Genomic DNA, 27,386 nt, shown 5'->3' on the forward strand with positions numbered 1-27,386 from the left:
TGTTAAACCAATCATTGCTAGCAAACTTTTTCCCTCCAATTAAGTAATTAGTGGAAACTAAGTGATTTAAAATAACCTAACACTTTAGGAAAATAAATACATTTTTAATATGTTCCAACCACAGCTTATATAATAGATATAGTAAATAAAACATATATTACAGATATTTAAACAGTATAATATGCATCATACATAAACCATCATATCATGCTGTTGCAAATATACTGATGTTTTGAGAAATTTAATGCAGAACTGCATCAACAAAGGCTGAAACAGTCCTGCCATTCATAGTTAACTAAATATATACCTTATATGAAGTTTACAATATCAATGCATATTGAGCAAAAATGGATTATTTTGCTACAAACTGACAAGGGTATGGGTTTGAATGAAACTTTATCACTCAAACTCATTTTAAGGGACAGAAAACTTAGCTACATTTGTTAACCCCCCCCCCCCCCCCATTTGTATACACTCTCTTTGCTTTGGCTGTTAGATATGCATCTTTTCATAATAGTTATAGGTGTGTCTGTTTATACATATGCATCTTTTCATAGTAGTTATAGGTGTGTCTGTTTATACATGTGCACATACTCCTAATATATTATTTAATTATTTATTTATGCATATATTTTCAGTTTTCGTTGTAGTTTTATATACACATACATTTTTTATGTTAGCAGCATTTAGCTATGATGTTTGGTTTTGTTTTTATTTACCTTTTATATATTTTCTGTTTGCTTATGTGTTTGTTTTTGAACATTTTATTTGATTGATGAGTGTGCATGTAGCAGTTCAAGTTTCTTATTGTAAACTTCACATAATGTGTATATTTAGTTAACTATGTGGATGGCATGACTGTTTCAGCCTTTGTTGATACAGTTCTGCATTAAATTTCTCAAAACATTAGTATATTTGCAACAGCATGATATAATGGTTTATGTATAATGCATATTATACTGTTTAAATATCTGTAATATATGTTTTATTTACTATATCTGAAATCTATTATATAAGTTGTGGTTGGAACATACTAAAAATGTATTTATTTTGCTAAAGCGTAAGGTTACTTTAACTCACTTGGTTTCCACTAATTACTTAATTGGAGGGACAAAGGTTGCTAGCAGTGATTGGTTTAACAGTGTTTAAAATGTTTAGGCTTGTGATAGAATTTTATGTCTGATGAAGCATAGGAGTACTACACGAAAGCGCTTACATGTTTTTTACTAAATACATTGTTTGGTTTATGCTGTGCGTATCCTTTCCCTGCTTGGATTTCTTGCATTATATTTTTGGAGCCTAGTCTGAACTTTATCTGGTGCAGTGGTTTTGTTTGGATTTCTTGCATTATATTTTTGGAGCCTAGTCTGAACTTTATCTGGTGCAGTGGTTTTGTTTGGATTTCTTGCATTATATTTTTGGAGCCTGGTCTGGACTTTATCTGGTGCAGTGGTTTTGTTTTTGTCTGTGGTTACAACTGCAGTATGTTTACTTCTCTATGAATCTTACTGCAAAATCTTATTGAGCTTATCTAATTTGCTAAAACACAATTTTATTTCCTGTTCCTGAAGCAGTGTTTTGCATTTCTGGAAAAAAAAAAAAAAAGCACACGCATATGTGTGTGTCTGTATATATATATATATATATATATATATATATATATATATATATATATATAAAAATAAAGCATGCACTAGAAGGCTAGATTCAAACAAAAAATGGCCAAGGCAGAAGATTGCACATAGGGTATGACGTAGTTTCCTCTTCTGATGTTACGGCTGTATTTCTGTGATATTCTTCATAGTATTTATAATAACATTCCCCTGAAATGTGAAGCTTTTGACACATTTTAAGCCATTATCACTTATGAAGATAACAAATGAAAGAAAGTGCACGGACCTAGTGCTAATGTATTATCAAGTACAAATGACTCAAAGAAAGTCACGTACCAAAGTATTTGGACAGGTCGCTGAGGTAAAATTCCTTAAACATCAGTTAACAGACGCAAAAGATGCTGAGGAACTATGATTGCTGTTTCCACTGCAAGTCACTGTCACTGCGCTTTCCAGGTATTCACTGGTGGAAATTCCCTTCTTTTTTGGGAGATTTCTCCCTTCAAGTGTGTGCAACCTTGAATTGGTATATACAAGTTTGCTTTGGGGGGCTTAACCCCCACATTGAGGTTGGGGTCCTGTAGGGTGGACCTGCCCCCTAAAAGACCTTCACCATTTTAGTTTTTCAGATGTTTTTGACTTTTCTGATGGCTCATGGTTATGACATTTGGCAATCCATAATAAAACCTCACAGAGTTTCCTCTACATTAAAGCAAACTCTAGGTGCACACTTAAGTTGTCTTTTGATGCTGCTCAATAATGTAAGATGTGTTATAAAACCTGATAAATTTCACAGTTCTTTTCCTTTGGCTTTTCTGATACACCAAGCTTTAAACTTTATTATCTTCAAAATAAGAAACATGAAACCATGTTTTGCATGATAAGCTGTAGTTATTTATATTGAAAATTTGAAAACATACATGTTTTGGCACACATTTATATGCCGACCCTCCCACACTTAAAATTGTTTCAGAAGAGGGTTGCTATACCAGTTGACAGAATGAAGAGCGTCTACTCTGGGAATAAAATCCTCAATCAAGATGACAAGCTATACTTTCATTAATTCTGTTTAATAAGGAGCATTGATGTCCCCCTAAACCTCCCCACACCCTTTATATTTACCACAGAGGGGTTGTGGAGGTTTGCCATCCTTTAAACAGGATTAACAAGAATACAGACTGCCAATAATGGGTACTGTGGCATGGAAATGCAAACTCAAGATGGTTCATTCTTACAGATGGGTTCGGAGCCGTCGGCCTACTACCAAGCTTGAGGTCTTCAGACAGCTCGAGGCCAAGTCCCTATCCCATGATGCACCTGGATTTACTTCAGATCTAGTTTGCCACTGCAATAGATCAGAGACTCCTCGCATAGTTCAGGCCAGTACAAATTTCTTTTTTAAAATTTATCTAAATAACTTTATTTCTCAACTTTTAGAGTTACCTTTTAGCTTTTATAGCTTTATAGTGTGTATTCCCTTTCCCTTTGGTGTGCCTTTCTTAATTAGATATAGCTCTTTTTGGCCTTCATTTTTTTCTATAGGCCTATTATATTTAGTGTAGTTTAAATAGTAGTTTGTCTGCTTTTGAACAGTGACAGTTTGTCACAGTATTTTCATATATATTTACAGTGCTTTAGATTGTGTGTTTAATAGTGACACTTTGTCACAGCATATTTAGCCCATAGTTTTTTTCAGGGCTTATTTGAAATAGTTTTGGGGTGTGTCTTTGTTATACTACAGTACTTTTTTTTCTTGAGAATGTATAGTTCATTATGGCTGACCAGGATAGGTCAGGGTTTAAAAACTGTCCAAAATGTGGACAGAAAATATCTGTTACGGATAGCCATGTAAATTGTGTATATTGTCTGGGAGCCTTGCACCTTCAGGAAAGCTGCTCCATTTGTCATTCCTTCTCTTCCAGGGTTCTTCAGGAGAGAAAGAGAAAGTTAATAGAGGACTTCTCAAACCGTCCTTTCGGGAAGCTTTGAGTGACCAGGACAGGTCTAGTAAATCCTCAAAGTCTTCTACAGCTTCTATTTCTTTGGAAGTAAAAAAGTCAAGAAAACCATTGACGTTGGTTCCACAGCCCTTGGAGCCAAGCGTTTTGTCTTTTCGGAGCCAGTCCCCAGTCCTGAAACCAGTATCCAAGGTACCTAAACCACCAATTCTTCAATCAGTGCCTCCATTCATCTCAGTCCTCGATCAGCCTTTCCAATTTGGATGTGGATCGTGTGGTGCAGAAGTTGCTACAGGCACTGGCATTTGCAAAATTTTTATCAGCTCCGACCCAAGTGGTTTTGGAAACAAAGACTGTGTTGCCATCAACTTCATTTCCTCCTCCAAGCCATACCGGTCCTTCAGAGCTGGAGGAGTCGGACTTGATGATTGTTGAGCCTTTGGAGAAGACACCTGTTTCAGTGTCATCAGCTCCATTTACTCGGACGTCCTCGGCACCGATCGAGAAGTCTAGGAGCCGACACTCTCCAGTCAGGTCTGGGGAGGATAGTTGGACTGACATGTCAGTTCTGACTTTGTCTCTCAGGGCTTTGGCTCGGATGAGCTCAGCTCCTACCTCTGGTTCGGAGCCCGCTGTCCCGGTGCAGAAGGGATCAATGGTTTCCTTGGATCCAGCAGCCCCTTCTCATCGGAGCAGAGGTGCCTTCGAAGCCATGAGGAGAGTTATGTCTCCTAAGACATCTATGACTTCAGGTCTGGCTACCTCCTCCCCAAAAGCACCTGTGTCCGCTTCTGCTGCACAGATCCTTTCTAAGCATAGAGACCCAGAGCCTCAGGAAGCCCCATTGGGTGGCCCCTGCTCTTCCGAGTCCTCACCAGAAATTCCCATTGATGAGGTTCCCAGGAAGAGAATCTTTAAGAGGAAGCACTTAAGACTCCCCACAGGAATCTCTCACATTCGATACCGACTTGGATGAATCAGAAAGGTCCCCTTCTGAGGACATCTCATTTGCTGAGATATTAGAAATCCTTAGGCAGAGGGGTGACTGGTAGTCCACCAACCCTACTGAAGATGAGCCAGTTCTCCTGAAGGCTTTCGGATCTCAAACCTCTACCTCTTGGGTGTCTCTGCCCTTCGATGAGCTCATGGAGCTGGTCTCACAAAGGGCGTGGGAGTCTCTGGACACCATGGAGCCTGTCCCCAGGAGACCTAATAAATTTATTTCTGCCCTCCAGGAAAAGTCTTTTCTTTCCAAGGGAGTGCCAGTTGATGCCATGGTGGTGGTGGTGGCAGCCATCAAAAATGAGATGTTGGAAACTTCTTCCTCTATCCATCCTCCTAACAGAGATTCTAGGATCATGGATAGATACGGGAAGCGCACGTACAGTTCAGCGGTTTTTGCCTTGCATTCATTCAATTATCTCACTCATTTTATGAGACTGCAAAGAGATCTCCTAAAAGAGCTTGGAAATACTTTTCAGGAGATTCAAAGTTGCCTCCCAGCTTGCTACCTTCAATTCCATAGTGAACTCTTCCTTGCGTCTCATTTCATATGCAGCTAATGGAACGAGTAGGGAGTGGGTACAGGAATTGCTCTTAGGAGACATTCCTGGATCCGCTTGTGTTCTGTCGCGGAGCCCTTTAAGTCATCCTTTGTCAACACCCCTTTTGATGGCTCGTCCCTCTTCGGGCCCAAAGTTAAGGAAAATTTGACCAGGTGTGAGCAGGAAAGAAAGACTCTCTCTGCCGTCGGACTCCATTTTTCCACCTCTACCAGACCCTACCCGAAGGGTCAAAGGGGAGGAAAGATGTGGTTTTGAAAGGCCCAAGGAGCCTTTCAGGACACACGTGGTGAATCCCCCTCCAGGGGCAGAGGAGAGGCAATAATGGAAGACGGCACCCTCGCGGCAGAGGGGGGTCTGCAAAACCAGGGTGACAGAGAACAGTTCTTTGGGAAACTCTACCAGCGGTCCTGAAAGGAGGCCCGACTGTCCTGCTCTGGAGGCAGTCAGGGATTGCTTATCTTTGTATCCAGACTCCTGGCTCAAAATAAACAACAGCTGGGTACAAAGTATAGTTTCCAGAGGATATTTCATTCCTTTCATCACTTCCCCTCCATTGACAACAAAAATCCCGGATGTTCCACCCATTTACAGGGAACAAGCAACAGTAGAGGTCCAAACATGCTAAGAAAAATAGTCATCCAACCAGTCCCAGCAGACCAGAAAGGATCTGGAACTTACTCAAGATTCTTTTTAGTTCCAAAAAAGACAGAGTACTGGAGACCTATTTTGGACCTCAGCAGACTAAATAGATCTGTCAAGAAAGAGAAGTTCCGAATGGTCACGCTTCAGTCGATACTTCCCTTCTTAGGGAAAGACAACTGGATGTGCTCGATAGATCTCCAGGATGCATACTACCATACAAAAATGGCCAGAACATCCAGGGATCATCTTCACTTCCAGCTGGGAGCCAATCATTACCAGTTTTGAGCCCTGCTCTTTGGTCTCACTACAGCCCCCAGAGTGTTCACCAAATGTATAGCAGTGGTCACGGCTCACCTGAGGTGTTTAGGATTCCACGTGTTATGGTACTTAGATGATTGGCTCCTCACCGCCACCACCAGGCAATCAGCTCATACAAGCCAGGGACACCACTCTCTCTGCAATCATCTGGGCATTACAATAAATTCAGGAAAGTCTGCCTTGTCGCCATCGCAACATATCGTTTTTATCAGAGCAGAATTGGAGACCACCACCACCACTTTGAGACTTCCAGTAGAAAGAGTCTTACTACTCCATCAGCAGGTTCACAATATCATATCCAAAGACAAGGCTCCAGCATCAGAAGTGCTAAAATTGTTAGAAATGATGGGAGCTGCAATATTAGCGATACCGTTAGGTCGCATACACATGCGGATTCTGCAATGGCTGTTATTCACTCAATGGTCTTACCTAGAACTCCAGTATTTCATCTCATAATGATCACAAAAACATGCACAAAGAATCTTCAGTGGTGGTTGACCTCTCTTCATGTAACGATAGGTCATCATTTTGTCCTACCCCCACCAGCGGCCACAATGACCATGGATGCTTCCCTGATGGGGGGGGGTGCATTTTCAGGGAAGAACAGCCCAAGGCACATGGACCAAACAGGAGACACATCTGCATATCAATGTCGTGGAGATGAGAGTGGTACTTTTACCATTGCAGTACTTCCAGGACTCTTCCTCTGGGAACAATTGCGATTCAGACGGACATGTCAATGGTCTGGTACTTGAACAAACAAGGAGGAACCAGGTCCTACCCCCTTTGTTGTGAGGCCCTAAGAGTATGGGAGTGGGCTACATCCAACCAGCGCTGTTAGCAACGCACATCCTGGGGAAATCCAGTATGATAGCAGACAAACTGAGCAGGGCAATTTTGTTGCCTCACAAGTGGTCCCTCAAGAAAGGGATAGCGGACAGAATTTTCCACAGGTAGGGCCAGCCTTGCTGCGACCTTTTTGCCAACCACATGAACACAAAATGCATACGCTACTTTGCCCTGATTCCCCTTCCAGGAGAATCCCCAAGGGATGCACTCGTACAAGATTGGCCTCCGGGTATCCTACATGCATTCCCACCAACTCCCTTGATACTCAAAGTATTGCAGAAAACAAAATCCCTGGGAAGGACCATCATTCTAATAGCCCCTCAGTGGCCGCATCAGATTTGGTTCCCCTTCCTTCGAATTCATCAACTGGAAGACCCTTGGATTCTGGACCCAGTTCCAGATCTTCTGACGCATTCGTCGAGGGCTCTTCATCCCTCTCTTCAGTCCCTGAAGTTGACAGCTTGGCTGCTCCAATTCCCAACATAGCCAGGTTCCATAACCTCTCAAATGAAACGCAGCAGATACCAATATCTTCTCATAAGTCCTCTATTAGGAAACTATATCTTAGCAAATGGAGAAGATTTTCTATATGGGCCTCTCAAAATAACATTGATCCCTATCAAGCCCCTATTGCCTCCATATTAGAGTTTTTGACTATGCTTTTCAATAAAGGAGCTGCAGCAGCAACAGTTCGGGTACAACTTGCTGCTATCTCTTTCACATTGGCTTTGAAAGATTAAACATAATGTCACACAAACTATCCAAAGCCTTTCTCAAAGGGACTTTTCATCTCAGACCACCTGTGAAATCTCCTTATACTCCTTGGAATCTAAATTTTATGCTTTCTCGCATTATTTTCCCAGCTTCCTCGTGTGATTTGAAATATTTGTCATGGAAGACTATCCTTTTAGTAGCCATCACTTCTGCCCGTAGAGTGTCAGAGCTTCAGGCCTCGTCCATAAAACCTCATTTGATTTTCCATGCTGACGAGTGTCCCTGCGAACAAATCCTTCATTTCTACCCGAAGTTTGTACTGAAACTAACCTTAACCAGATCATAGATTTGCCAGTGTTCTTTCCTAAACACACTAACAATCTAGAGTACATGCTGCACAAGCTTGATGTTCATAGACAGCTCAGATTTTACTTGGATAGATAAAGAGTTCAGAAAATCAGAACAGCTTTTCATTTCCTTTTCAGATTCCAGAAAAGGTATGCCAGTGGCAAAAACAACACTGTCTAAATGGTTATCTGATTGTATCACATTTCTTTATTCAGCTGCTAATATGCCCTTACAACAAAAAATTAAAGCTCATTCTACCACAGCAGTGTCCACATCTTCTGCTAGGCTTCCTGTAGACATATGTGCAGCAGCCACTTGGTCAAACACTCATATCTTTATCACTCATTGCAAAGTTGACAGGACCTCCTTTGGGTCTACTGTCCTAAAAAACATACTCTCGTGAGCCACCCGAGAAAGATGGTGCTTGGGACGCTACCCGTCTGTAAGAATGAATGGCGAGATAGACTTCACATAAGAAGTCATGTACTCACCATAACGTTCCATGTGAGTTGTTCATCTCGCCTTCATTCTTACTTCCCACCCTTCTACCTCCTCCACGGTTTTTCAAGGACCACAATACTAGATTTTTCCTGGTTGCTCAATTTTTGTATGGTTTTCTCCTAAAGAGTGATAGAATGATATATAGTATTATTATACACAGCAAACATATGAGGCAACTTCAGGTGCGTCATGGGAGCGGGACTTGGCCTTGAGCTTTGTAGTCGGCCGAATCGGAGCCAAGGATTGGCTTCAAACCCATCTGTAAGAATGAATGCAAGATGAACAACTCACATGGAAGGTTATGATGAGTGCATAAGTTCTTTTAACATGTTTTGGGAGATGGAGTAAAATAACACTTCATATACTTTTATAGTATAGTAATTACGGAAAAAAATCCTAAATACCTCACAGTTTTGCAACATGTACCAAAAAATGTTACACAATTGCTACATTCTAGGGACTAAGTTACAGAAATCGTTTGGGGCGGAGTTTGCTTGCTAAAGTAAAACTTTCCTCCCTCGCAGTCTTTCTAGCATTGCTCTCGACCGAAAAATTACGGATGACCCATAACTAAACAATTTAAAATGAAGAAAGAAATCAACGTTATCTCAAAATTGATGAACAAAACCAAGTTCACCAGTGCTCTAACAACAAATATTCTTACTTTTCTCACAAATTTAACATGTGAAAAAAATGGGGGCGGTGCTAATGAGATTTCACCGCTCATTGTGTTTCTTTCACAAACTTACACTAAAGATTTAACAAAGGATGGCGTTCATTATTACGACAAACAGTCGAAAAATGTGCGCAACGTGACACATTATTATTACAGTTGCTACTCCACTCTCTCTTACGCCTTTTTTTGTGCTAGTTTCCTGAGTGAAACTACACTAACCACAACACCCTTTCCCTCGATAGGACAAGTGTGCAGTGTCGCAAACAATTTATGTTGCTTATTTTCCAACAATATGGCGGCTGTTACTGTAGCAGAAACACCTTCTGGGAAGGAAGTATTTGCTGAAGGGTTATTGCAGTTGTTAAAGCCCGCAGTTCAACAGCTTGACCAGCATGTTCACGCTGTAAGGTACTTGTTTACTCAAAACAAGGGGGAGAGGTTGTCTTCATGTCCATGACTATGTTTTGAGTTGGTAATTTCACTTGGGTCATTTATTCACTCGATGATTTTATGTCTATCGGTCTAGAGCATTTGCTTGATTTAATAGTTGTATGAAATTGGTAAATAACATTGTACCAACAAGCAGCCTGGTTATTGTGTTGCACGCTCATAGTTATATGTGTTAGTTAATGCAGCATACGTTAAAATAGGTAGTGAAGTGGTTGAAGTAAAAATGGCATTTATCACCGATTAATTGCAGATTTTTCATTGCTCATTTGGTTGGTTCCGCGAGTATTTGCTTTTTAGATAAAATTCCAAGTACCAACCTTACTCTTCCGAGATGTCAAGAGGACTTGGCATTGTTTACCTGTAGAGAAATCGATCAGTGTGTATGCTGCATACGACTGTAATCTCTTATTTATATAGATTGGCATTGGGCACCTGCAGCGACCAGCGGTATTCTGAATGGGACAAACGATTTATGCTTTCTCGTGGGAATTACTTGGTGTGTGTGTGTGTTGGGGGGTAGTAATATTAATAGCCATTCATTAACTTGGTTAGCGATGTCTGGTTAATTGTCATGGTCAGGATCAAACAGTAGGCTAAGGGGTTGGGTAATCTACCAGTGTAGTATCTCGCGGGGTGTACAGTAGCAAACCCCGCCCCTAACACGCCCGGCTGTCAGTTACAATCGTCTGTAAGAACGTTATATGAAAGACGAAAATGAAATTCAATGCCACAAACACGTTTATTGGTACATTAAAGAACGCAATGAAATGCATACACATGCTAACTACATAACTAATCCTCTGAAATATATTTAAAAAGGACATGCATTATAAAAACAGCCGAAATATTTCGGAATATTTAAAAACATACATTATAATATCCTCTGAAATATATCTGAAAATAAAGGACATACAATATAAGCTGAAAATAAATATACTTATATATATATAAATAAATAAGTACAGGTTCAACCATCAAGCAAAGTTTATAAAGTTTGATAAAGTACCGTAATGAAGTACAAAACCTTAATAAAATCAATGCCAGAGCCAAGTTTATTGGTATGTTAAAGAATGCAAAACAATGAAAGGCATAAATGATTCAGTGCAGCTAATGAAAATCAGTACCTTAGTAGGTAGGTAGTTGTGCCTTAAATGGTTATTACTATTTTCTAAAGAATTCTATTATTACATTAATGTGTTACGTGATGAATTATGGGTATGCTGAATTATGGTACATAATAATGTACATGTGTTTTTCTCAAAACATACTTTAGTTTAGGACGGTGGAAATTAGCAGAAATGCTGAATGTAAGGTGTTTCTTGTCACTCAGATGTGTGATGACCTACCAGTCAATGTGGACACACCCTAACCTGTGCAGAACCGCCCGCGAGGTACTACACTGGTAGATTACGGGGAGTCGTACCCAGTACTTGAGGGCTCCAGCTCGCAACCTTTGTCTGTCCCAGCTGTCAGATCTTAATCTCTGTACCAACTGTGTTTTGCTGTTAGGTTGCATTTCATGAGAGTAACCAAATTCCCTAACACTAAGCCTAAAAATACCTGTATGATTTTGCTTTTCTTAGTAAGAATAGGTATAATATTTTGGTATTATAACTTTGCTAATTACCAGGGGTGTAGCTAGTATTTTAAAATTTGTATTCACAGCTCAGAGTGCTGCCCCCTAACAAACCACCCACATCAGCATATTGCTGGACACCCACGCCTTACACACTGCTGTCCAAGGCACACCACTATTAGAATTCTGCTAGCCAGTATGCCACCCTGAGGAACTGTGTGCCAGAAAGCTTATCATTTACAAGAAAAGTAGCTACTGTTAATAGGATTTATTTGTCTCATGTTTCCTAGTTGTTATTGTGTTAATTCCATTGTCCTATCTTGGAGCTTATCTCCCTGGGCCTCTACTGAAAATGGACATATATCCAGTTAGACTAGCCCGGTCAACAAATGTAAAATAAAATAAAAACATGCAAAAGTGACATTTTAGTCCAATTTGCATGCAACACAGGTGGAAAAGAATATGTAGTACTTCCTTAGTTACATAATGGTAGACTTTACACCAGCTAAGCTGTATCCAGATGGCAGGTTAGTATCTGTATTTGTCAGAAACACCATCATCTCACATCAGACTGGATATTCATATCACCCTTAAAAATTTAACTTTTACTTCATTGCAAGCTACAAATCCCAAGCAGTGTCCTGCGTGGTCAAGGAGATTGTCTTAACACCATTGGGAGGTTAAGTATGAAATGGAATACATTCTTGCTTGGGGGGGGGGGGGTAGTTGCTCAAGCATTGATTGGTACGCTTGTACCTCCAGAAATGGACATGCTCAACCTTTCCAAGACTTTTAACACATATGTGCTGGACCATATTGTAAAGCTACCCACTAGGGGATCTAATATCCTTGAGCTGGTCCTTACCAACCTAGCTGTTATCCGCAACCCATCTTGCCTCTCCATATCCCTTGTTAAATCTGACCATAAATCAGTCATCTTGTTTTCTGATTGCAGTAAATGAATTCCTTGACCAGATCTCACTGGCTTGTTTTTTTTTTTGTTGCAGTGTTGCACTGGTATACAGGTCTCTCAAGGACATTTGGAAGTCTTTATTTCCAATGTAGTACTGTGACAAGCTGCCTTTGTACTACTACACTGTAGTAAGATGCACAGAGTGATACTGACACCAATGTTGATATTTAGTACCCCTCTGTGCCACATCACAGTATCCAGTCCTAGAGGATCAGTCACATAAATAGAATACAACACTGATCAAACCATAAACATCAATTCTCTGCACTTTGACAAACTGGGCCAGCACAAACAGTATCAGCAGCCACATTAATTTGAGTTATTTCTGTGGTAGAAGTACAGTCATACAGTACTGAACTTCAATCTTTTTAATGTCATGTTTTGCTATTATTTCAACAGGCTGCCACTGTACTCATTACTTTATCCAATCTTGTAAGTTAGTCAACCAATTTTATTTTAATCTTCAGGTGTAGTAAAGTACCCCCTTACATTAAACATCCAGGTATACAGAAACGAGTAATGAAAAAATGATCCTAATTTATGTGATCTACTAAATTGTACAGCTAGCTCATGTAAGTGTCCCACCTTTTCTCTGCTTCTTGCATAAATCTATTTATTTCAAACTGATTCAAAATATATTTATATCTTTACAGTACAATCTCTTACCTACTTAGGAATTCACCCCATTCCACTGTCCCAGTGTGATCTGAGTAAAATAGAATTGTAGTATCCGATGACATCTTCTGTCCCTTTTTTTTTTAACTTGCTAATAATTACATAACCTGGTTACTTTATTTATCTTAATTTGTTGATCAGCCCATTGCCAGTGGATTATTGAGGGTGCAAAACTCCATTCAATACTTAGGGTGGGTGGGAGGTATTGGCCTAATGGTTAAGGTAAAAAGCACGCCAAAAGGACAAATAACACAAATAACTGGCAGATGGAAGCTGGAACCCAGATAAAACTCAGTAAATAGCGTAACCAACAGTTTAATACACGCTTTCGTAAAAACTTCATCAGAATACAAAAAAAGACCAGAATTCAATGCATTTAAATACTCACACAATTAACAACAGGGTATGACATTCAGGGGTTAACTCTGGTTAGTGAAGAGATTCTTAGCAAGCGTGACAGCATGTTTAGATCTATCATAGACTTTCCAAGTTCTTTTAATAGTGGCCATCAGCAGCATGATCAAGGGAATGGTTACAATGTTGACACCTTGTGTACCTTTGACACCAGTTCTGATGGATCCTTGATCAGGCAGATTGTCATTGACAACTGGAAGATCATTAATGGTAATGATGACATCAGACGGACACTGGGGGTTGGTCCTAAATTTGTTTTTAGGAACAGGTATAATTTAAAGGGAATTTTGGAAAATACTACTTCAGTGCCATCAACCATCAACACCAATAGGGTTGGTATGCATGCTTGCCACAGTTGCAACATGTGTCGATTCATTTCTGAGGGACCTTATATCAAGATAGACAACTTTGATAGGACATTTAAAGTACCATGTTATGTTGATTGCAAAACTAAGGGGGTGGTTTACATTGGCCAATGTTCTGGTTGTTCTGCATATTACATAGGTATGACCACTCGGAGCTTAAATGTTAGAATTAGAGAGCATATTTATAGTATCAAGACGTGTGACGAAAACAATGCTTTGTATAAACACACAAAAAATTGTAATGGATACAAAAAAAAATTTTTTATTTTCAGTTTTGGAAGTTGCACACACTGATCTCAGGGCAGGAGACCACAAGAATTTTTTAGAACAGCGTGAAACTGTGTGGCAGATAAAACTTAACTCGGATAAGTTCCCTGGTCTTAATGATTATATTAATATAAAATGTTTTTTAAAGTATAGGAAATTACAAGTGAATAAGGAAATTAATTCCTTTTTGTTTTTTTAACTAAAAACAGAATGTACCTTTTTAATTATTAGGTTAATTGATTTTACTTGAGCAATTGGTTGTTAATTGTGTGAGTATTTAAATGCATTGAATTCTGGTCTTTTTTTGTATTCTGATGAAGTTTTTCTGGCGTGTATTAAACTGTTGGTTACGCTATTTACTGAGTTTTATCTGGGTTCCAGCTTCCATCTGCCAGTTATTTGTGCTAATGGTTAAGGTGTTTACCTTGCAGACACAAGATACAGGGTTTGATTCTCACCTTTGAAGGAAACTGATTAGGCTTAAAATGGCCCACAAAGGCAATTAGCCTAGTACTTATGATGAACCATTACATTTCCATTACAGAATGTAAACAATAAGCTGCATTGTTTTCTCTCTCTGTTTATATAGGTAGAGAGAGAGAGAATGAGTCCACTGTGGTTTCCCAAAGTACAAATCACAAAGATCAAACTGAGTGCAAGTCACCAAAAAAATTCCCCGAAAACAAACATTTTAGTGTTTTTTTTTTTTTGCAGAGAGGCAATCACCCAACACCCCAGAACTTATGTAAACCAACCCCAGAGTCATACCATCTCAACACCGATTCCCTGTGGTGCTGATCCCTGTGGTGCTGATCACTACTTCAAGGAATTGAATTTTGGGCAGTTGATGCGTGAGCAGTCAAACTTTGTGGAACAGTAGATTAAATATCTATGTGTTTAAAAAACATGGGTTCCATGTAACCCATTGACAAGTTAATTTGTTGAACTGCAAAAAAGCTGCCGCAGCTGATTGAACGTACTGGATTCTCTGCTTTTACAAGACCACTGTACAGTGGGGATTGGAGGAATTTACCCTTTCCCCACTGTATTGCAATCTCAGAGTTGGTCTACATTTAGCAGGGGGCTTACCCCCTGCAAAAAAATCTAGATTGTGTGCTGGTTTGAATGGTTGTGATTTGAAATGCTGTGTATTGGAATATTTGTGATTCAGCTGTTCTGGTGTATCAAAGTTTTGATACTTTGAGCGTTTGTTGTACACTTGTATTTATGTAGTCTTGATGGTATCTGAAAGAGAGGAAACTAAAATAGCAGGAGCACAGAGTAGAAAAGAAAAAAATGGACATATGATGAAGAGGGTTTATGTTGTCATGAGAGTCCAGTTGTGTCCAGTGTAATATCTTTCAATAGCTCTCTCATCACGGGTCTCATGTTAATTTACTGTACTGTAGAACACACACACAGGTGAAAGAGCGAGTTCTGCCCTTCTTTCTGTATACACACACACACACACACACACACACACACACAGAGCTGAAGATGAATGCAAAGTTGATCTTGTCGGTCAAATATAAACCTAAATTTGTTGCATTGTGAAGCTTAACTTTGTGTCCAGTACACATAACATTGTATCATTTGAAATAGACCTGCCCTAACTGAGAAGAAAAACATGACCTTTTTTTTTTTGCAAAAGTCTGAAAATACTGATATTAATGCATGCATAGTTTTATCAGTTTTATCAGACATTTAGAATTTAAAAATGAGATTTAATAACCTATTCAAATTTCATTGAATTACAAATTGTCAAATTAATGTTTGACTAAAGTACTTACTCTGCTAAATTGTGTTTTTGATTATCATTGATAATGTAAACCATAATTCAACAGAATATTTTATTTAACACTATTATTATGATAAAGTTTAATGCAAACTATACCCTTCTACTCATTGGTATAAATACATTCCAAGCCCCACCCCCAGCTGGAAGTGGTAACTACACCAAAGCTTACACTAAAGTCCTGTAGAATAACCTGCATAAGTGTATAGACTTGACTGTTGCACAGAGAATCAAACCCAGAGCCCCAAGTAAAAACAGGCTGCCCTGGTGGACATCCAGCATCAACAAACTACAATAAATGCAAAAATTTGCTGTTCAAGGAGAACAAATGCGAGGCTCCAACAATGGAAAAGCATCTTCCTTAGTGTCAACAGCCAAATGAGACAACATGTCAAATCCTCTAAGGGCATATTTGAGAAAAACTTGGCAAGCACAGCCAAGGATAAGTACAAGGCCTTTTACATAGGGTCATAGATTCGTAGGATGATACTAGACTATTGGCCCGGAGGCCCTTATAAGCCTAGCCAAGAATTTTGTCCATGTTCCCACAAAGTCAGCACAGGTTTCCCCTGTCCAGCAGGGACACCGGTGGGATCCCAGGGGTGTATTTTCTGTTTCCCATCCAGTCATCCAGGTTCCTCTTAAAGAGGTACTCTGCTTGACATGGATAGGGAGTCTATTCCACAGATGGGGAAGTCTTTGGGACACAAATCTATCCCGCCAACAAGTTCTATTAATGTCACAGACCAGGTTGAGGCCTTGCATGCGGGTTGCATGAGTGGAGTTTGACTTACGGATATGCAACCACTCCATCGAGGCTGGGTCTAAGATGGCTTTATATGCCAGACATGGGTCACCTCTGAGCAATCTGTGTGAGACTGAGTAGAGGGACAGGGGTTTTAGCCTATTTGTATAGGATAGGTGTTTGAGACCCTGTTTTTTCCTGGTCAGGAACCTCTGTGGTCTCTCTAGCTGCTGCATGTGCTTGGCAAGGCACATGCCAAATGGTGCATTGTATTCTATAATGGTTCTGATAAGGGAGGAGTATAAGAATGTTATGACCTCCTTGTTCCTGGATGAAATACCATTATGCATGAGGTGGGCCATGTAGAAAGCCTTTCTTACAATGGAAGCAATGTGGTGGTCAAAAGTCAGGTTGCTGTCAACCTGGGTATCCAAGTTCTTCACGACTGATTGCATGCTTAGTATGCTGTTATTAATGTGATGATTAGTGGGAATGCCATTTACCTCAAAGGGGATAATCATGCATTTCTTTGCATTCAGTTTGAGGCCATGCTTTTGGCACCAGTCATTAGTTTGGTAAGGCCCTCTTGGAGGATGTTCATGTCACTAGGGGAATTTAAGACAGCACCCATCTTGCAGTCATCTGCAGACTTGGTCAGCCACAGACCACTGGTTTTAGCATGCACCTCACAAAAGTGTATCCCAAACAGTAGAGGCCCCAAGACCAGTCCTTGAGGTACACCACTCGTTACACGTCTACTACTAGAGGTGGCTTCCCATATTTTGACTTAGTTGGTTCTATCAGTGAGCCAGTTAGCTACCCATCTGGTAACATACGGGTTAATGCCAAGCTGGGAGAGTTTATCTGTTATGCCCCAGTGTGGAATAGTGTCAAAGGCTTTGGCTAGGTCAGGGTAGGTGGTGTGCACAGTCTTCCCCTCGTCCATGGCTTTGGTGACTGTTTCAAAGAAATTGACCAAGTTTACAGCAATGTACATAGCCTAAAAGGTATGACCCAAGCATGTGTCGAACTTGTGACTAATGGAATATTACACACACTGACCCTGCAGAGATAACAAATCTGCTAGTGGATAGATCTGGTGAAAATTTCACTCCCTTATCTCCTCCAAACTTATCACAAACCTTTCCCACAACTTCCCTCCCACCCGACATATCTGAAGAGCGGGTTATTAAAGCCTTGTCCAAGGCAAAAAAACACAGACTCTATGGGACCAGACAGCATCCCAGCTAGAACATGAACTAACATCAACCATGAAGTATCCTATTCAGTCATAGCCTAACCACAGTCTTTGTTCCTGCAGAATAGCAACAGTTATTCTCCTCCACAAAGGTGGCCTAGCAACAGACCCAGGGAATTATATATCCATAAGTCTGACCAGCCTTGTCTGTAAGGCCATGGAACGTGTCATTATGGACCTCATTAATAAAAACATAGCTGACCTCCAAACCCTGGATCCAACCCAGTTCGGCTTCATCAAGGGCAGATCCTGTCTGTTAAATTTGGTGGATTTCTTTGAAAATGTGACCAGGGCCATTGACGAGAGCAAATTTGTGCGTACTGCATACCTCGACTTGGCAAAGGCTTTCTATACAATCTCACACTTGGACATTACCAATAAACTCAGCAAACTGAATGTAAACCCTTTTGTAAGATGGGTTGCCAGCTGGCTCACAAACCAGACAACTTTTATCAAAAGTGGGTGACTCCATATCAACCAGCAGACCTGTCACCAACAGGGTGCCATGAGAGTCAGTGCTGGCCCCCCTACTGTTTGTCATATACTTCTCAGAAGTTCAGGTCAAAACTAAGGGGTTGTGGCTGACCAAGTTTGCTGATGACTGCAAACTAGGTGCAATTATTGAATCCCCAAATGTCAGTATACTTCAGGATGGTTTTATGTAGACCAACAACTGGTTTCTTAGTCACGGTCTCAAACTGAATGCAAAGAAATGCATCCTCATTCCCTTCAGCAAAAACAATGTCCTTTTACACTATCAAATCAACAACGATATCCTAAGGAGCTATGAACTGGTAAGTGATCTGGGATCACAAGTTGACTGCGACCTTAACTTTGACTACCATGTGTCTGCTGCAGTAATGAAGACTTTGTGTAGCACACTTGATTAGGCATCGCCTGTAGAGCAAAGGAGATTATAACTCCTCTATACTCCTCACTAATCAGGCCCATAATTGAGTATAATGCCCCTTTTGGCACATACCGTACAAAGCGCTTGCAGCAATGGGAGGGACCTCAGAAGTTTCTAACAAAGAAGCTCAAGGGACTCCAGCATATGCCTTACACAGACCAACTAAAGTGCCTGTCACTCTACTGTACTGTGTATAGTACAGACCTCTTAGGAGAGACTTATGCCTGGCTTACAAAGCAATCACTATCACAGACCCAAACCTAATGAATTTGCTACTCATTTGTAAATCAAACAGGATTAGAACAACCCCTTCCAGGGACCAAAATATGGTCTGCGACTTTGAGTAGAACATGCTGGAGGGACAGATTTGTTTCCCAGCGACTGCCACATCTTTGGAACAGGCTACCAATTCATGTGAAACAGACCACCTCTATGATACTGTTCAAAGGAACCTGGATGAGTGGATAGGGCACAGTAAATTCTTACCAGGGATAACACCCACAGCCGTCCTGGACATGGGCATCCATTACTAAATACAATCCTGGATATTGACTAGAGTATCTATGGTATTACATTGGGATAAAATGGCTAGGCTTGAAATGACCTCCAGGTCGATAGCCTAGTAAACTCCTATCATATTAGCTACTAAATGTCAGCAAAAATAACTGACTAAAAGTGTTAATTTATCGCATGTACACTGTCTGGGGTCACTGATCCATTGAACTGAACACTACCCACAGTGAACTGCAGCAGCAAGTACAACTTTACTGCAAGAAAGAAGTTGACTAATGTAGTAGTAATAGTGATACAGAATTTAAGGTATTCAGTGAATTGGGTAGCAGCTACAAAATTGGCTATTAACAGTCAATATCCAGCAGAAAAATAACACACTGGTTAAATTCTGATCAGATTGTATGCAGGAAAGAAAATGATGTAATTACTGACTCCCTTCTTTCTGTTCGTATACATCACTCACTGGATGCATCAAAATCAGAAAAAAACTAAGCACAGAGGAGGGAAATCGGGGCTGGAAAGTTCCCACAACATAATTGGATAATGAATTAAGCCAGTAGAGTTAGCTTCCTTTCTTTCAGGTCAGGATCTCCGTGATATCTGATAGATCCCTCAATATATAAACTAGTGATTCTTTTCTTTGTCTGTTGTCAGCATTCACCAGGCACAACAGTAGGATCTGGAAATCTGGATGTGCTTGCCTTTAAGCCACTTCTGTGGAGCTAGATCTAAAACAGTGTTAACCCTTTACGGCAATGTTAAATATTGCCTAATAAATCACAGTATTCACCAAGTGAAAGAAAAAGAGCACTTTTCTATCTCCACTGAATTTTTAATAATGTGTCTGCAGTGATTACCACCAGCCAGAACTGGTTATGCTCCCTTTCCAGTCATCTACTGCAGAGGTATATAGCCACTGTGACTAGCACTTCTCCACTCCAGTTTTGCGTTGCACAAGTTAATTACAAATTTGAAGCAGACAGCTTGATCACAGTCACGCCTCCCTCTTAATTTACAACCCCCCCCCAAAAAAATTAACATTTATAATTAGGTCAGTTTACACAGCTTAATTTCTTCACACTTCAGACAAAAGAAGGGGCCTCTGATGTAGCAAAGTGTTAATTCTAATGAATGTTTCCACAGCATTCCCTTTTAAGTTGCCCTGTGTGAAGAACTACCGTGGTATACAGTAACAGGTAGAAACAATTCCACTTGGCAACTCTGTATTCTGGCACCCCTTTGTTTTAGAAGAAACTACAGCTGTGTAAGCCATGTCATCTCAAATCATTTTCTTTTAGAATAATTTTTAACTTGAGCAGAGTTTTCTTCTGGGTCATAGCGCTGCCGCTTCAGAGAAAGTGTACTGAAGTCATTACAGTGTGCAAGACTCCAAATGCCCTTGCTAGTTACTGTGGAGATTTTCTTCCCAAGCCTCCTCTGAAGTTGGTGAGGAACCCAGTCAGACATTTTTCTGGTAAATAAATTGCAATAAATAAGCCAGGCAGCCCTGTGGTGGTGAAAGACAAATCACTGATTATGTCGTAGATGACTTGACCTTGTTTTAGGTGCTGTGGTCTGAGCTGGCTAGGGTGGATGGAAGTGAGTGGCCACTGCTGGCTCTCCCATCCTTGTGAAAGGGAAGTCGCTCTGGCTCACAACAAGGGTAACGCCTAGTGGGAGCCCTAGGTGTTCACTCAGTGGAGTTCTGAGCCAGCCAAGTTTGCACAACAATTAGTGCATTCATACTGATGAAGATGAGAGAAATTATCTATTGTTACTGTTATGCAAGAAGTCAAGAATTTCCAGACAAAAGATATACAAAAGATTGAGAGAAATTAGAGGAAAAAAAATACTTCCACACGAAAAACTATCAGAAGCTTCAAATAAAAATTTGTGTTTATTAATATAATAGATCCATGAAAAACTATATAGACCAAGAAACCTTGTGCTGTTTGGAAAAAGAAGTGACCGAGGAAGTGCAAAAATTTAAAAAACAAAATTTAGAGACGTTTGAAAGGTATAAAAAAGAAATATGGACATGAGAGAGAGATCTGGTATGATGCAATGTTTATGCAAAGGAGAAAGCCAAATTAAAAGGCAGCCCCAAAGATATTGGAAAAGAAGTACAGACAAAGGCATCGGGTATGGAAAATTTCACAATAAAAAATAAGATCACAAAGAGGAAAAAAAATAGAAGCTGAAGTTATGGAATATTTGCAAAGTGAAGGATTCAGTGTCGAAAGTCCAACACAGGTTATACCACAGCATAGTGGAACAACTAGTCCCGAAAGTGAGGAGAAACGAGAGGAGCAGGAGATACATGAAGACAAAATATGAAATATAGACATGAGAAAGAAAGACATTTAATGTTGTCGTGTCTTTCGGCTTTTCCCGGTTAGGGGTCGCCACAGCGGAACTCCGGTCCGCTAATGATTGGCAGTAGATTTTTACATGCAGAGTTTCCAGCTCTGATGCACAACCTTCAACGAAGTTACGCCCATTCACACATGTCTCCACACAGAAGACGCTGTAGCTGAGAATCGAACAAGACAACGTCATACTGTGAGGCGACACCGCTACCGCAGCACCACCACCACAGTACCAAAGAAAGACATTTTAATATGGTGCATTATTCATGCAAAGGAGAAAGCAAAACTAATCAGTGCAAAAAGAGCAGCACTAAAGATATTTGAAGAGAAATACAGGCAATGACATCCAGATATGGAAAATTTTACAATACAAAAAATAAGAAAACAGGAAAAGTAGAAAAGAGTATTAGTAATGGAGAAGTAAAAGAAATAGAAACTGAGGTTATGGATTACCTGCAAAGTGAAGGGTTTAGTGTAGAAAATTTAACTTGTATAACAACACAACAGAATAGAGCAATGGACAACCAAATTAAGGAGAAACCGGTGGACCGGGAAGCATCTAATCAGTTGACATATGAATATACTTTGGAGCATCCCATAGAAAACCTGTACAAATGTTCAGTTGGAGCTGTGCAACAAGGGAAAGAACAGGAAACTGTGGCAACTCTGACGGTCAATGTCGTGGCATGACAGGCCACTGAGTTCCTGTATGAAAGAGCAACAGATGACCTAGCGTGAAGCTGAAGAGAACATGGCACAGGAAGATGCCCTGGAACTTTCTATAGAATGCCCGCAGGAAATGGAGAACAAAGACTGTGCCCTCAGTTTAGAAAGAATTGATCTAAGAGAAGAGGTGCTTGATTTAATAGAGCCGGATAAACGTATTAAGATCAATGAAAGAAGTAGACTGCAGAATGTCAATAAAACCCAAAAAGTTAGATGTTTGATAAAACAAATTAACACAGTAATTAGGACTGTCCATAGAGACTCATACAATATAACAAAGGTAAATAGGATACATTACTATGCAGCAAAATTAATAACAGAGAGAGTCCTACCACAGGAGCCCAGGGTAGTAAGGGAAAGGATGGGGAGAAATTGAATGCCATCATGGAAGTATCAAATAAGAGAACTATAAAGCAATTAAGACAAGGTGTCACTGTTAGAAGAGTATAGAAGAGGAAACAGATCAATAGAAATATCCAGACATGATGAAGGCAATGTACAGTATTGTAACAGATATCACAAATCTGAAAATATCAGCACAGCCAAAAAACTTTAAGATACACTGATAAATATAAAGGAAAAGTACAAAATAAGCAATTTATTGATGACCCGTTTTATAGAGAATTGGGAAACAAAGTAAAAGGAATTGAAAGACTATCTTAAAAAGAAGAAATAGATATATATTTATGAAGATCCTGTAGAACATCATAAAAATGCTAAATGGATACAGGATGTAAAAGAAAAAAGTTCAAATGTACAGGATATGAAATGGGAAGTAACTGTCAGAGATTGAAACAAACTTGAGAAAAGCCTCTAATTTTAAAACCCCAGGCCCAGATGCAGTACCTAACTTTTTTGGCTAAAAGTATTAACATCTTTACATGAAGATTTAGCCAGGAGTAAGAACTATTTATATGCGCACCCTGAACAACAGACACCAGCCTGGCTAACAGGAAAAACAATGGTCCTACTTAAGAGCCAACCTGCAATCTACCCTAAAAACTATAGACAAATAACTTGCCTTCCGATGACATATAAACTATACACTGGAATTGATGTTAACAGAGTTTATAGTCATTTAGAAGAAAACTCAACTCCAGTTATGGCAATATAACAAATGGGTAATAAAACAAAGTCGTATGGAACACAGGATTGTTTGTTGTTGGTCATAGTGGAGAACTGTAAAAAGGGGAAGAATCTAAGTATGGCATGGCTGGACTACAAAAAGCATTTGACAGTATCCCACATTCATGGATAAGAGAGGTTAAAATGTATAAGATAAACCCTACACTGATAAACTACATCACAGTGATCATGAAACAGTGGCAAACCACTTTGTAGTTAAGCTATGATAAGGGACAAATTATTATTCCAGGGATAAAAATTCAAAGGGGGATATTCCAGGATGACACACTCACCTCTGCTCTTTTGCCTTGCCCTTAACCCATTAAGCTGTCTGCTTAACAGCTTAGGCCATGGCCATAATTTGGCTTCCCAGAAAGCAATATGGGTTCTGGCTCTGGAGCCTTTACAAGCCTAGCCCATAGGGTTACCCTGGCATCGTGCCACCCGACCTTAGTTCCCAGTCCCTCTGTCAAGTAGAGCCACTGGAGTGATCCCCGGGGTGATTTTTCTATTTCCCATCCACTCATCAAAATTTCTGTTAGGGCCAGTGAGGTGCTCCGTTTGACATGTATGGGAAGTCTATTCCATAGCATGGGCAGTCTCTGAGTTATGAACCTGTCCGTTCTGTTGATTGTGGTAATGAGGTTGATGTCTCTGGAGTGTGTGGTGTGGAGGGATTGAGATTTCTTTAGATGTAGCATTTCTAACAGAGCTGGGTCAGACATGGCTTTGTAAGTTAAGCAGAGATTGCCTCTAAGTAGGTGATAGGAGACAAAATAGTTGGAGTTTTTTGAGTCTGTTCATATAGGACAAGTGTTTAAGGCCTAGGATCCTCTTTGTGAGGTACTTTTGCAGCCTCTCCAGTTGCTGCAGGTGTCTAGTGAGGTACATGCCAAATGGACCATTGTACTCGAGGACTGGCTTAATGAGGAAGAGTAGAGGGAGACTATGACCTCTTTCTTTCTAGATGCAAAACCCTTAGTAATGAGATGTGCCACATAGAAGCAATGGCAGTGTGGTGGTCAAAAGAGAGGTTGCTGTCAACCTGTGTTCCAGATCTCTTAAAATGCTTTCTGTGTTCAGTGGACTACCATTGATGTGGTAATACATGGGAACTGGGTTTTTCCCAAAGGGGATGACACATTTTTTTGGCATTGAGCTTAAGGCCGTGGTTCTGACACCAGTCGTTGGTCTGTGAGGCCTTTCTGTAGGATGTTGGCATCACTTGGGGAGTTAATAATGGCTCCCAGCTTGCAATTGTCTGTGAACTTTGAAAGCCAGAGTCCCTTCGTGTTGGCCTGGACATCAGAGAAGTAGATACCAAACAGGAGAGGACTCAGGACCAAACCCTGTGGGACTCCACTCGTGACTGGTCAGCAGTCTGACATGGAGTCCGCTACTTTCACACTGTGGGTTCTATCTGTGAGCCAGTTTGCAACCCACCTAGTGATATAGGGGTTGATGCATAACTTAGTAAGTTTTTCTATGATTCCTGAGTGGGGAATGGTATCAAAGGCCGTGGCCAGATCAAGGTAGGCTGTATGAACCACCTTATCTTCATCCACAGCTCTGGTGACTGACTCAAAGAAGTCATCCAAGTTGAGCAGGCATGATCTGCCCTTCACAAAACCAAACTGTGTAGGATCCAGAGTTTGGAGATTCCCTATATCCTTGTTTATTAGGTCCATGATTATGCGTTCCATAGCTTTACATATCAGACTCGTTAGGCTAATGGGGCAGTAGTTCCTGGGGTCTGTAGTCGTACCTCCTTTGTGTAGAGGGATGACCGCAGCAGTGCGCCATTCGGTGGGGACAAAGCCTGAGGTGAGGCTGTGATTGAACAGGGCACATGAGTGAGGTGCCAGTTCACTCTGTAGTTCATGTAGAACACAGCCAGGGATACTGTCGGGTCCCATAGAAGCTGTATTCTTGGCCTTGGACAATGCTGTTTTAACCTGTGCAGCAGTAATACTGGGTGCCTGGCAATCTACTGGTATTGTGATTGGTCCTTTGGTGGGGGAGAGAGGGGTAAAGTTAGTACTGAATCTGTTCGCCAGTATATTTGCAATATCTGTTGGCTCAGTATAGGAGATTAGATTAGATTAGTACTAGGCTTAACTGCCTTTTTGAGCCATTTAAAGCCTAGCCAATTACCCCATATAAGACTCGACTCAAACCCTGCACCTTATGTCTGTAAGGTAAGCACCTTAACCATTATACCAACCACCCACATTGTGCAGTAGCTCAGAGCAAACCTGGGTATTGCCATGGAGATTCTTTACATAAATATAGAAGGCTTTGTGGTTGTCTTTACTATCTGCTGCAATTCTGTTTTCATAGCTAGCTTTAGAGGATTTGATGAGGGATCTCAACCTTTTGCTGAGGCTGATAAGGGAGTCTTTCCAGTCTTGGGACTTCACCTTATTCCATAACAGTTTCCTCCTTCTGTTGTAGAGTTTGTTTATGGCAGGGGACCACTTGATTGGCTTCCTTTTTTTTGAGGAGAGCGTCTTATTTCTATTGGGTATGGTGAGATCCATGCATTTGTGTACGTGTTTGTACAGTGCTTTGGTGTATGATATGGTCATGCAACTAATCTCCATTTGCATGGGTGCTGTGAAGTTAGCCACCTCTGTTTTTAGGATCCCAAAGTTCGCTTTGGAGAAGTTTTTCATGGTGGTTACCTTTGTTGGGGATTGGAAGGGATGTGGATTATCAAGGTGATTAGCTTGTGATCGGATCTAACCAGGGAGGAGTTGACTACTGGTGTGGAGCAGCGGTCGCCCATGTTAGTAATGACCAGGTCAAGGATGTTGCTACCTACTAGTGGGGGTATGAACAAGTTGGTCCAGGGCATTAGAATTAATGAATTCCAGAAAGCGTTGGGCAAGTGTATTGGTACATGAGTAGTTTTCCCAGTTAAAGGAAAACTCCACCTTAGAACTCCAAAAACATTTTTTTTTCATTGTATTTCTGTTTTTGAGCTATTTTAATGCCTCACAATCACTCCAAGTGCTTATTTTACAATTTTAATGTGTTTCTCTCAAAATGGCGGATGATGGGGCTTGCCTTGGTAACGTGATCTTATTTTCTTGCTTTCCTTCCTTCTTCCCAGAATACATTACTAGTCCTCTTTATATGACTCATGCCAGCCATAAGGAAGCGGTGCTGTTTTCTCATGCCATTAAAATATAATGGCAGGACTGTGAAGCACTGTCATCTAAACACACCTTCTGTTAAAGAGCTTCTTCTCTGTTTACCTGACTGAGCCTCATTTATCTGTCTGCCAGAGCTTGTTCTATGCAATAAATAGCTGTCAGCTACTTGCAGCAAAAGAAAGCAGATAAAAGCATTTTGTTTGTAAGAGGAGTCTTTTGTAGTCCTAACAAACTTGATAAATCCTGCCCCATACTCTCAAGCTGAGGTGTGAAAACTCTCACTGCAGTAAATAATCCTTGTTGTACATTTACAACTGGCAAGTAGTAGGACTCTAAATTTTTGTCTGCTACTTCCCAATGCCTTTATTGGGAGCATAGCTCTTAACCTTCCATCTCCAAAATGAGGAACACTCGCCTTCATAATGTGAAACAAATGGGCAAAATGTGGAACACATACTAATGGCTTACTAACAACTTAATCTAGGAAGGTCATAGGATGGTTAAAATATGCTGGTTTTACTTATAAAGAAGATCCTTTAATTAATATGATTAATTTCTATTTACCATGGATTCCACTTAAAAAAAAAAACTCCTAACACTGAATGTGTGACAGACTCTTTCAATGTGGAACTTTGAGGAACATGAACTTTTTAAGACCTCAAATGAAGTACGTTCCTCGTAATGAGGTACACTTGAGAGGTATGATTGGGAGGAATTTTCTCTCTCATGAATGATGCAGACTTAAAATGTGCTTTACTAGTTCCTCAATTATTTCTGTCATGTTCCCCCTCCTTTTTTCTATTTCGTATTTATTTATACTTTGGTAACCAGGAAATTGAACTGATCCCAGGACCCTTTTCAGCCACAACATAAGCTACACTGG

The 27,386-nt window shown here is 40.3% G+C and overlaps 1 protein-coding gene across 1 annotated transcript in view; it reads left to right on the forward strand.

The window, feature by feature from the left end:
* The first annotated feature begins 9,450 nt into the window (after positions 1 to 9,450).
* SNAPIN (SNAP associated protein) overlaps positions 9,451 to 27,386 on the forward strand; it is a 221,354-nt gene continuing 203,418 nt past the window's right edge. The window contains exon 1 of the mRNA XM_044079967.1: positions 9,451 to 9,592. Coding sequence (XP_043935902.1) covers positions 9,477 to 9,592 — 116 coding nt within the window. The 5' untranslated portion in view covers positions 9,451 to 9,476. The remainder of the gene's footprint in view (positions 9,593 to 27,386) is intronic.

The sequence above is a fragment of the Protopterus annectens genome, chromosome 8.part0 (assembly GCF_019279795.1).
Source record: "Protopterus annectens isolate FY-2018-M chromosome 8.part0, PAN1.0, whole genome shotgun sequence".
NCBI lineage: Eukaryota > Metazoa > Chordata > Ceratodontiformes > Protopteridae > Protopterus > Protopterus annectens.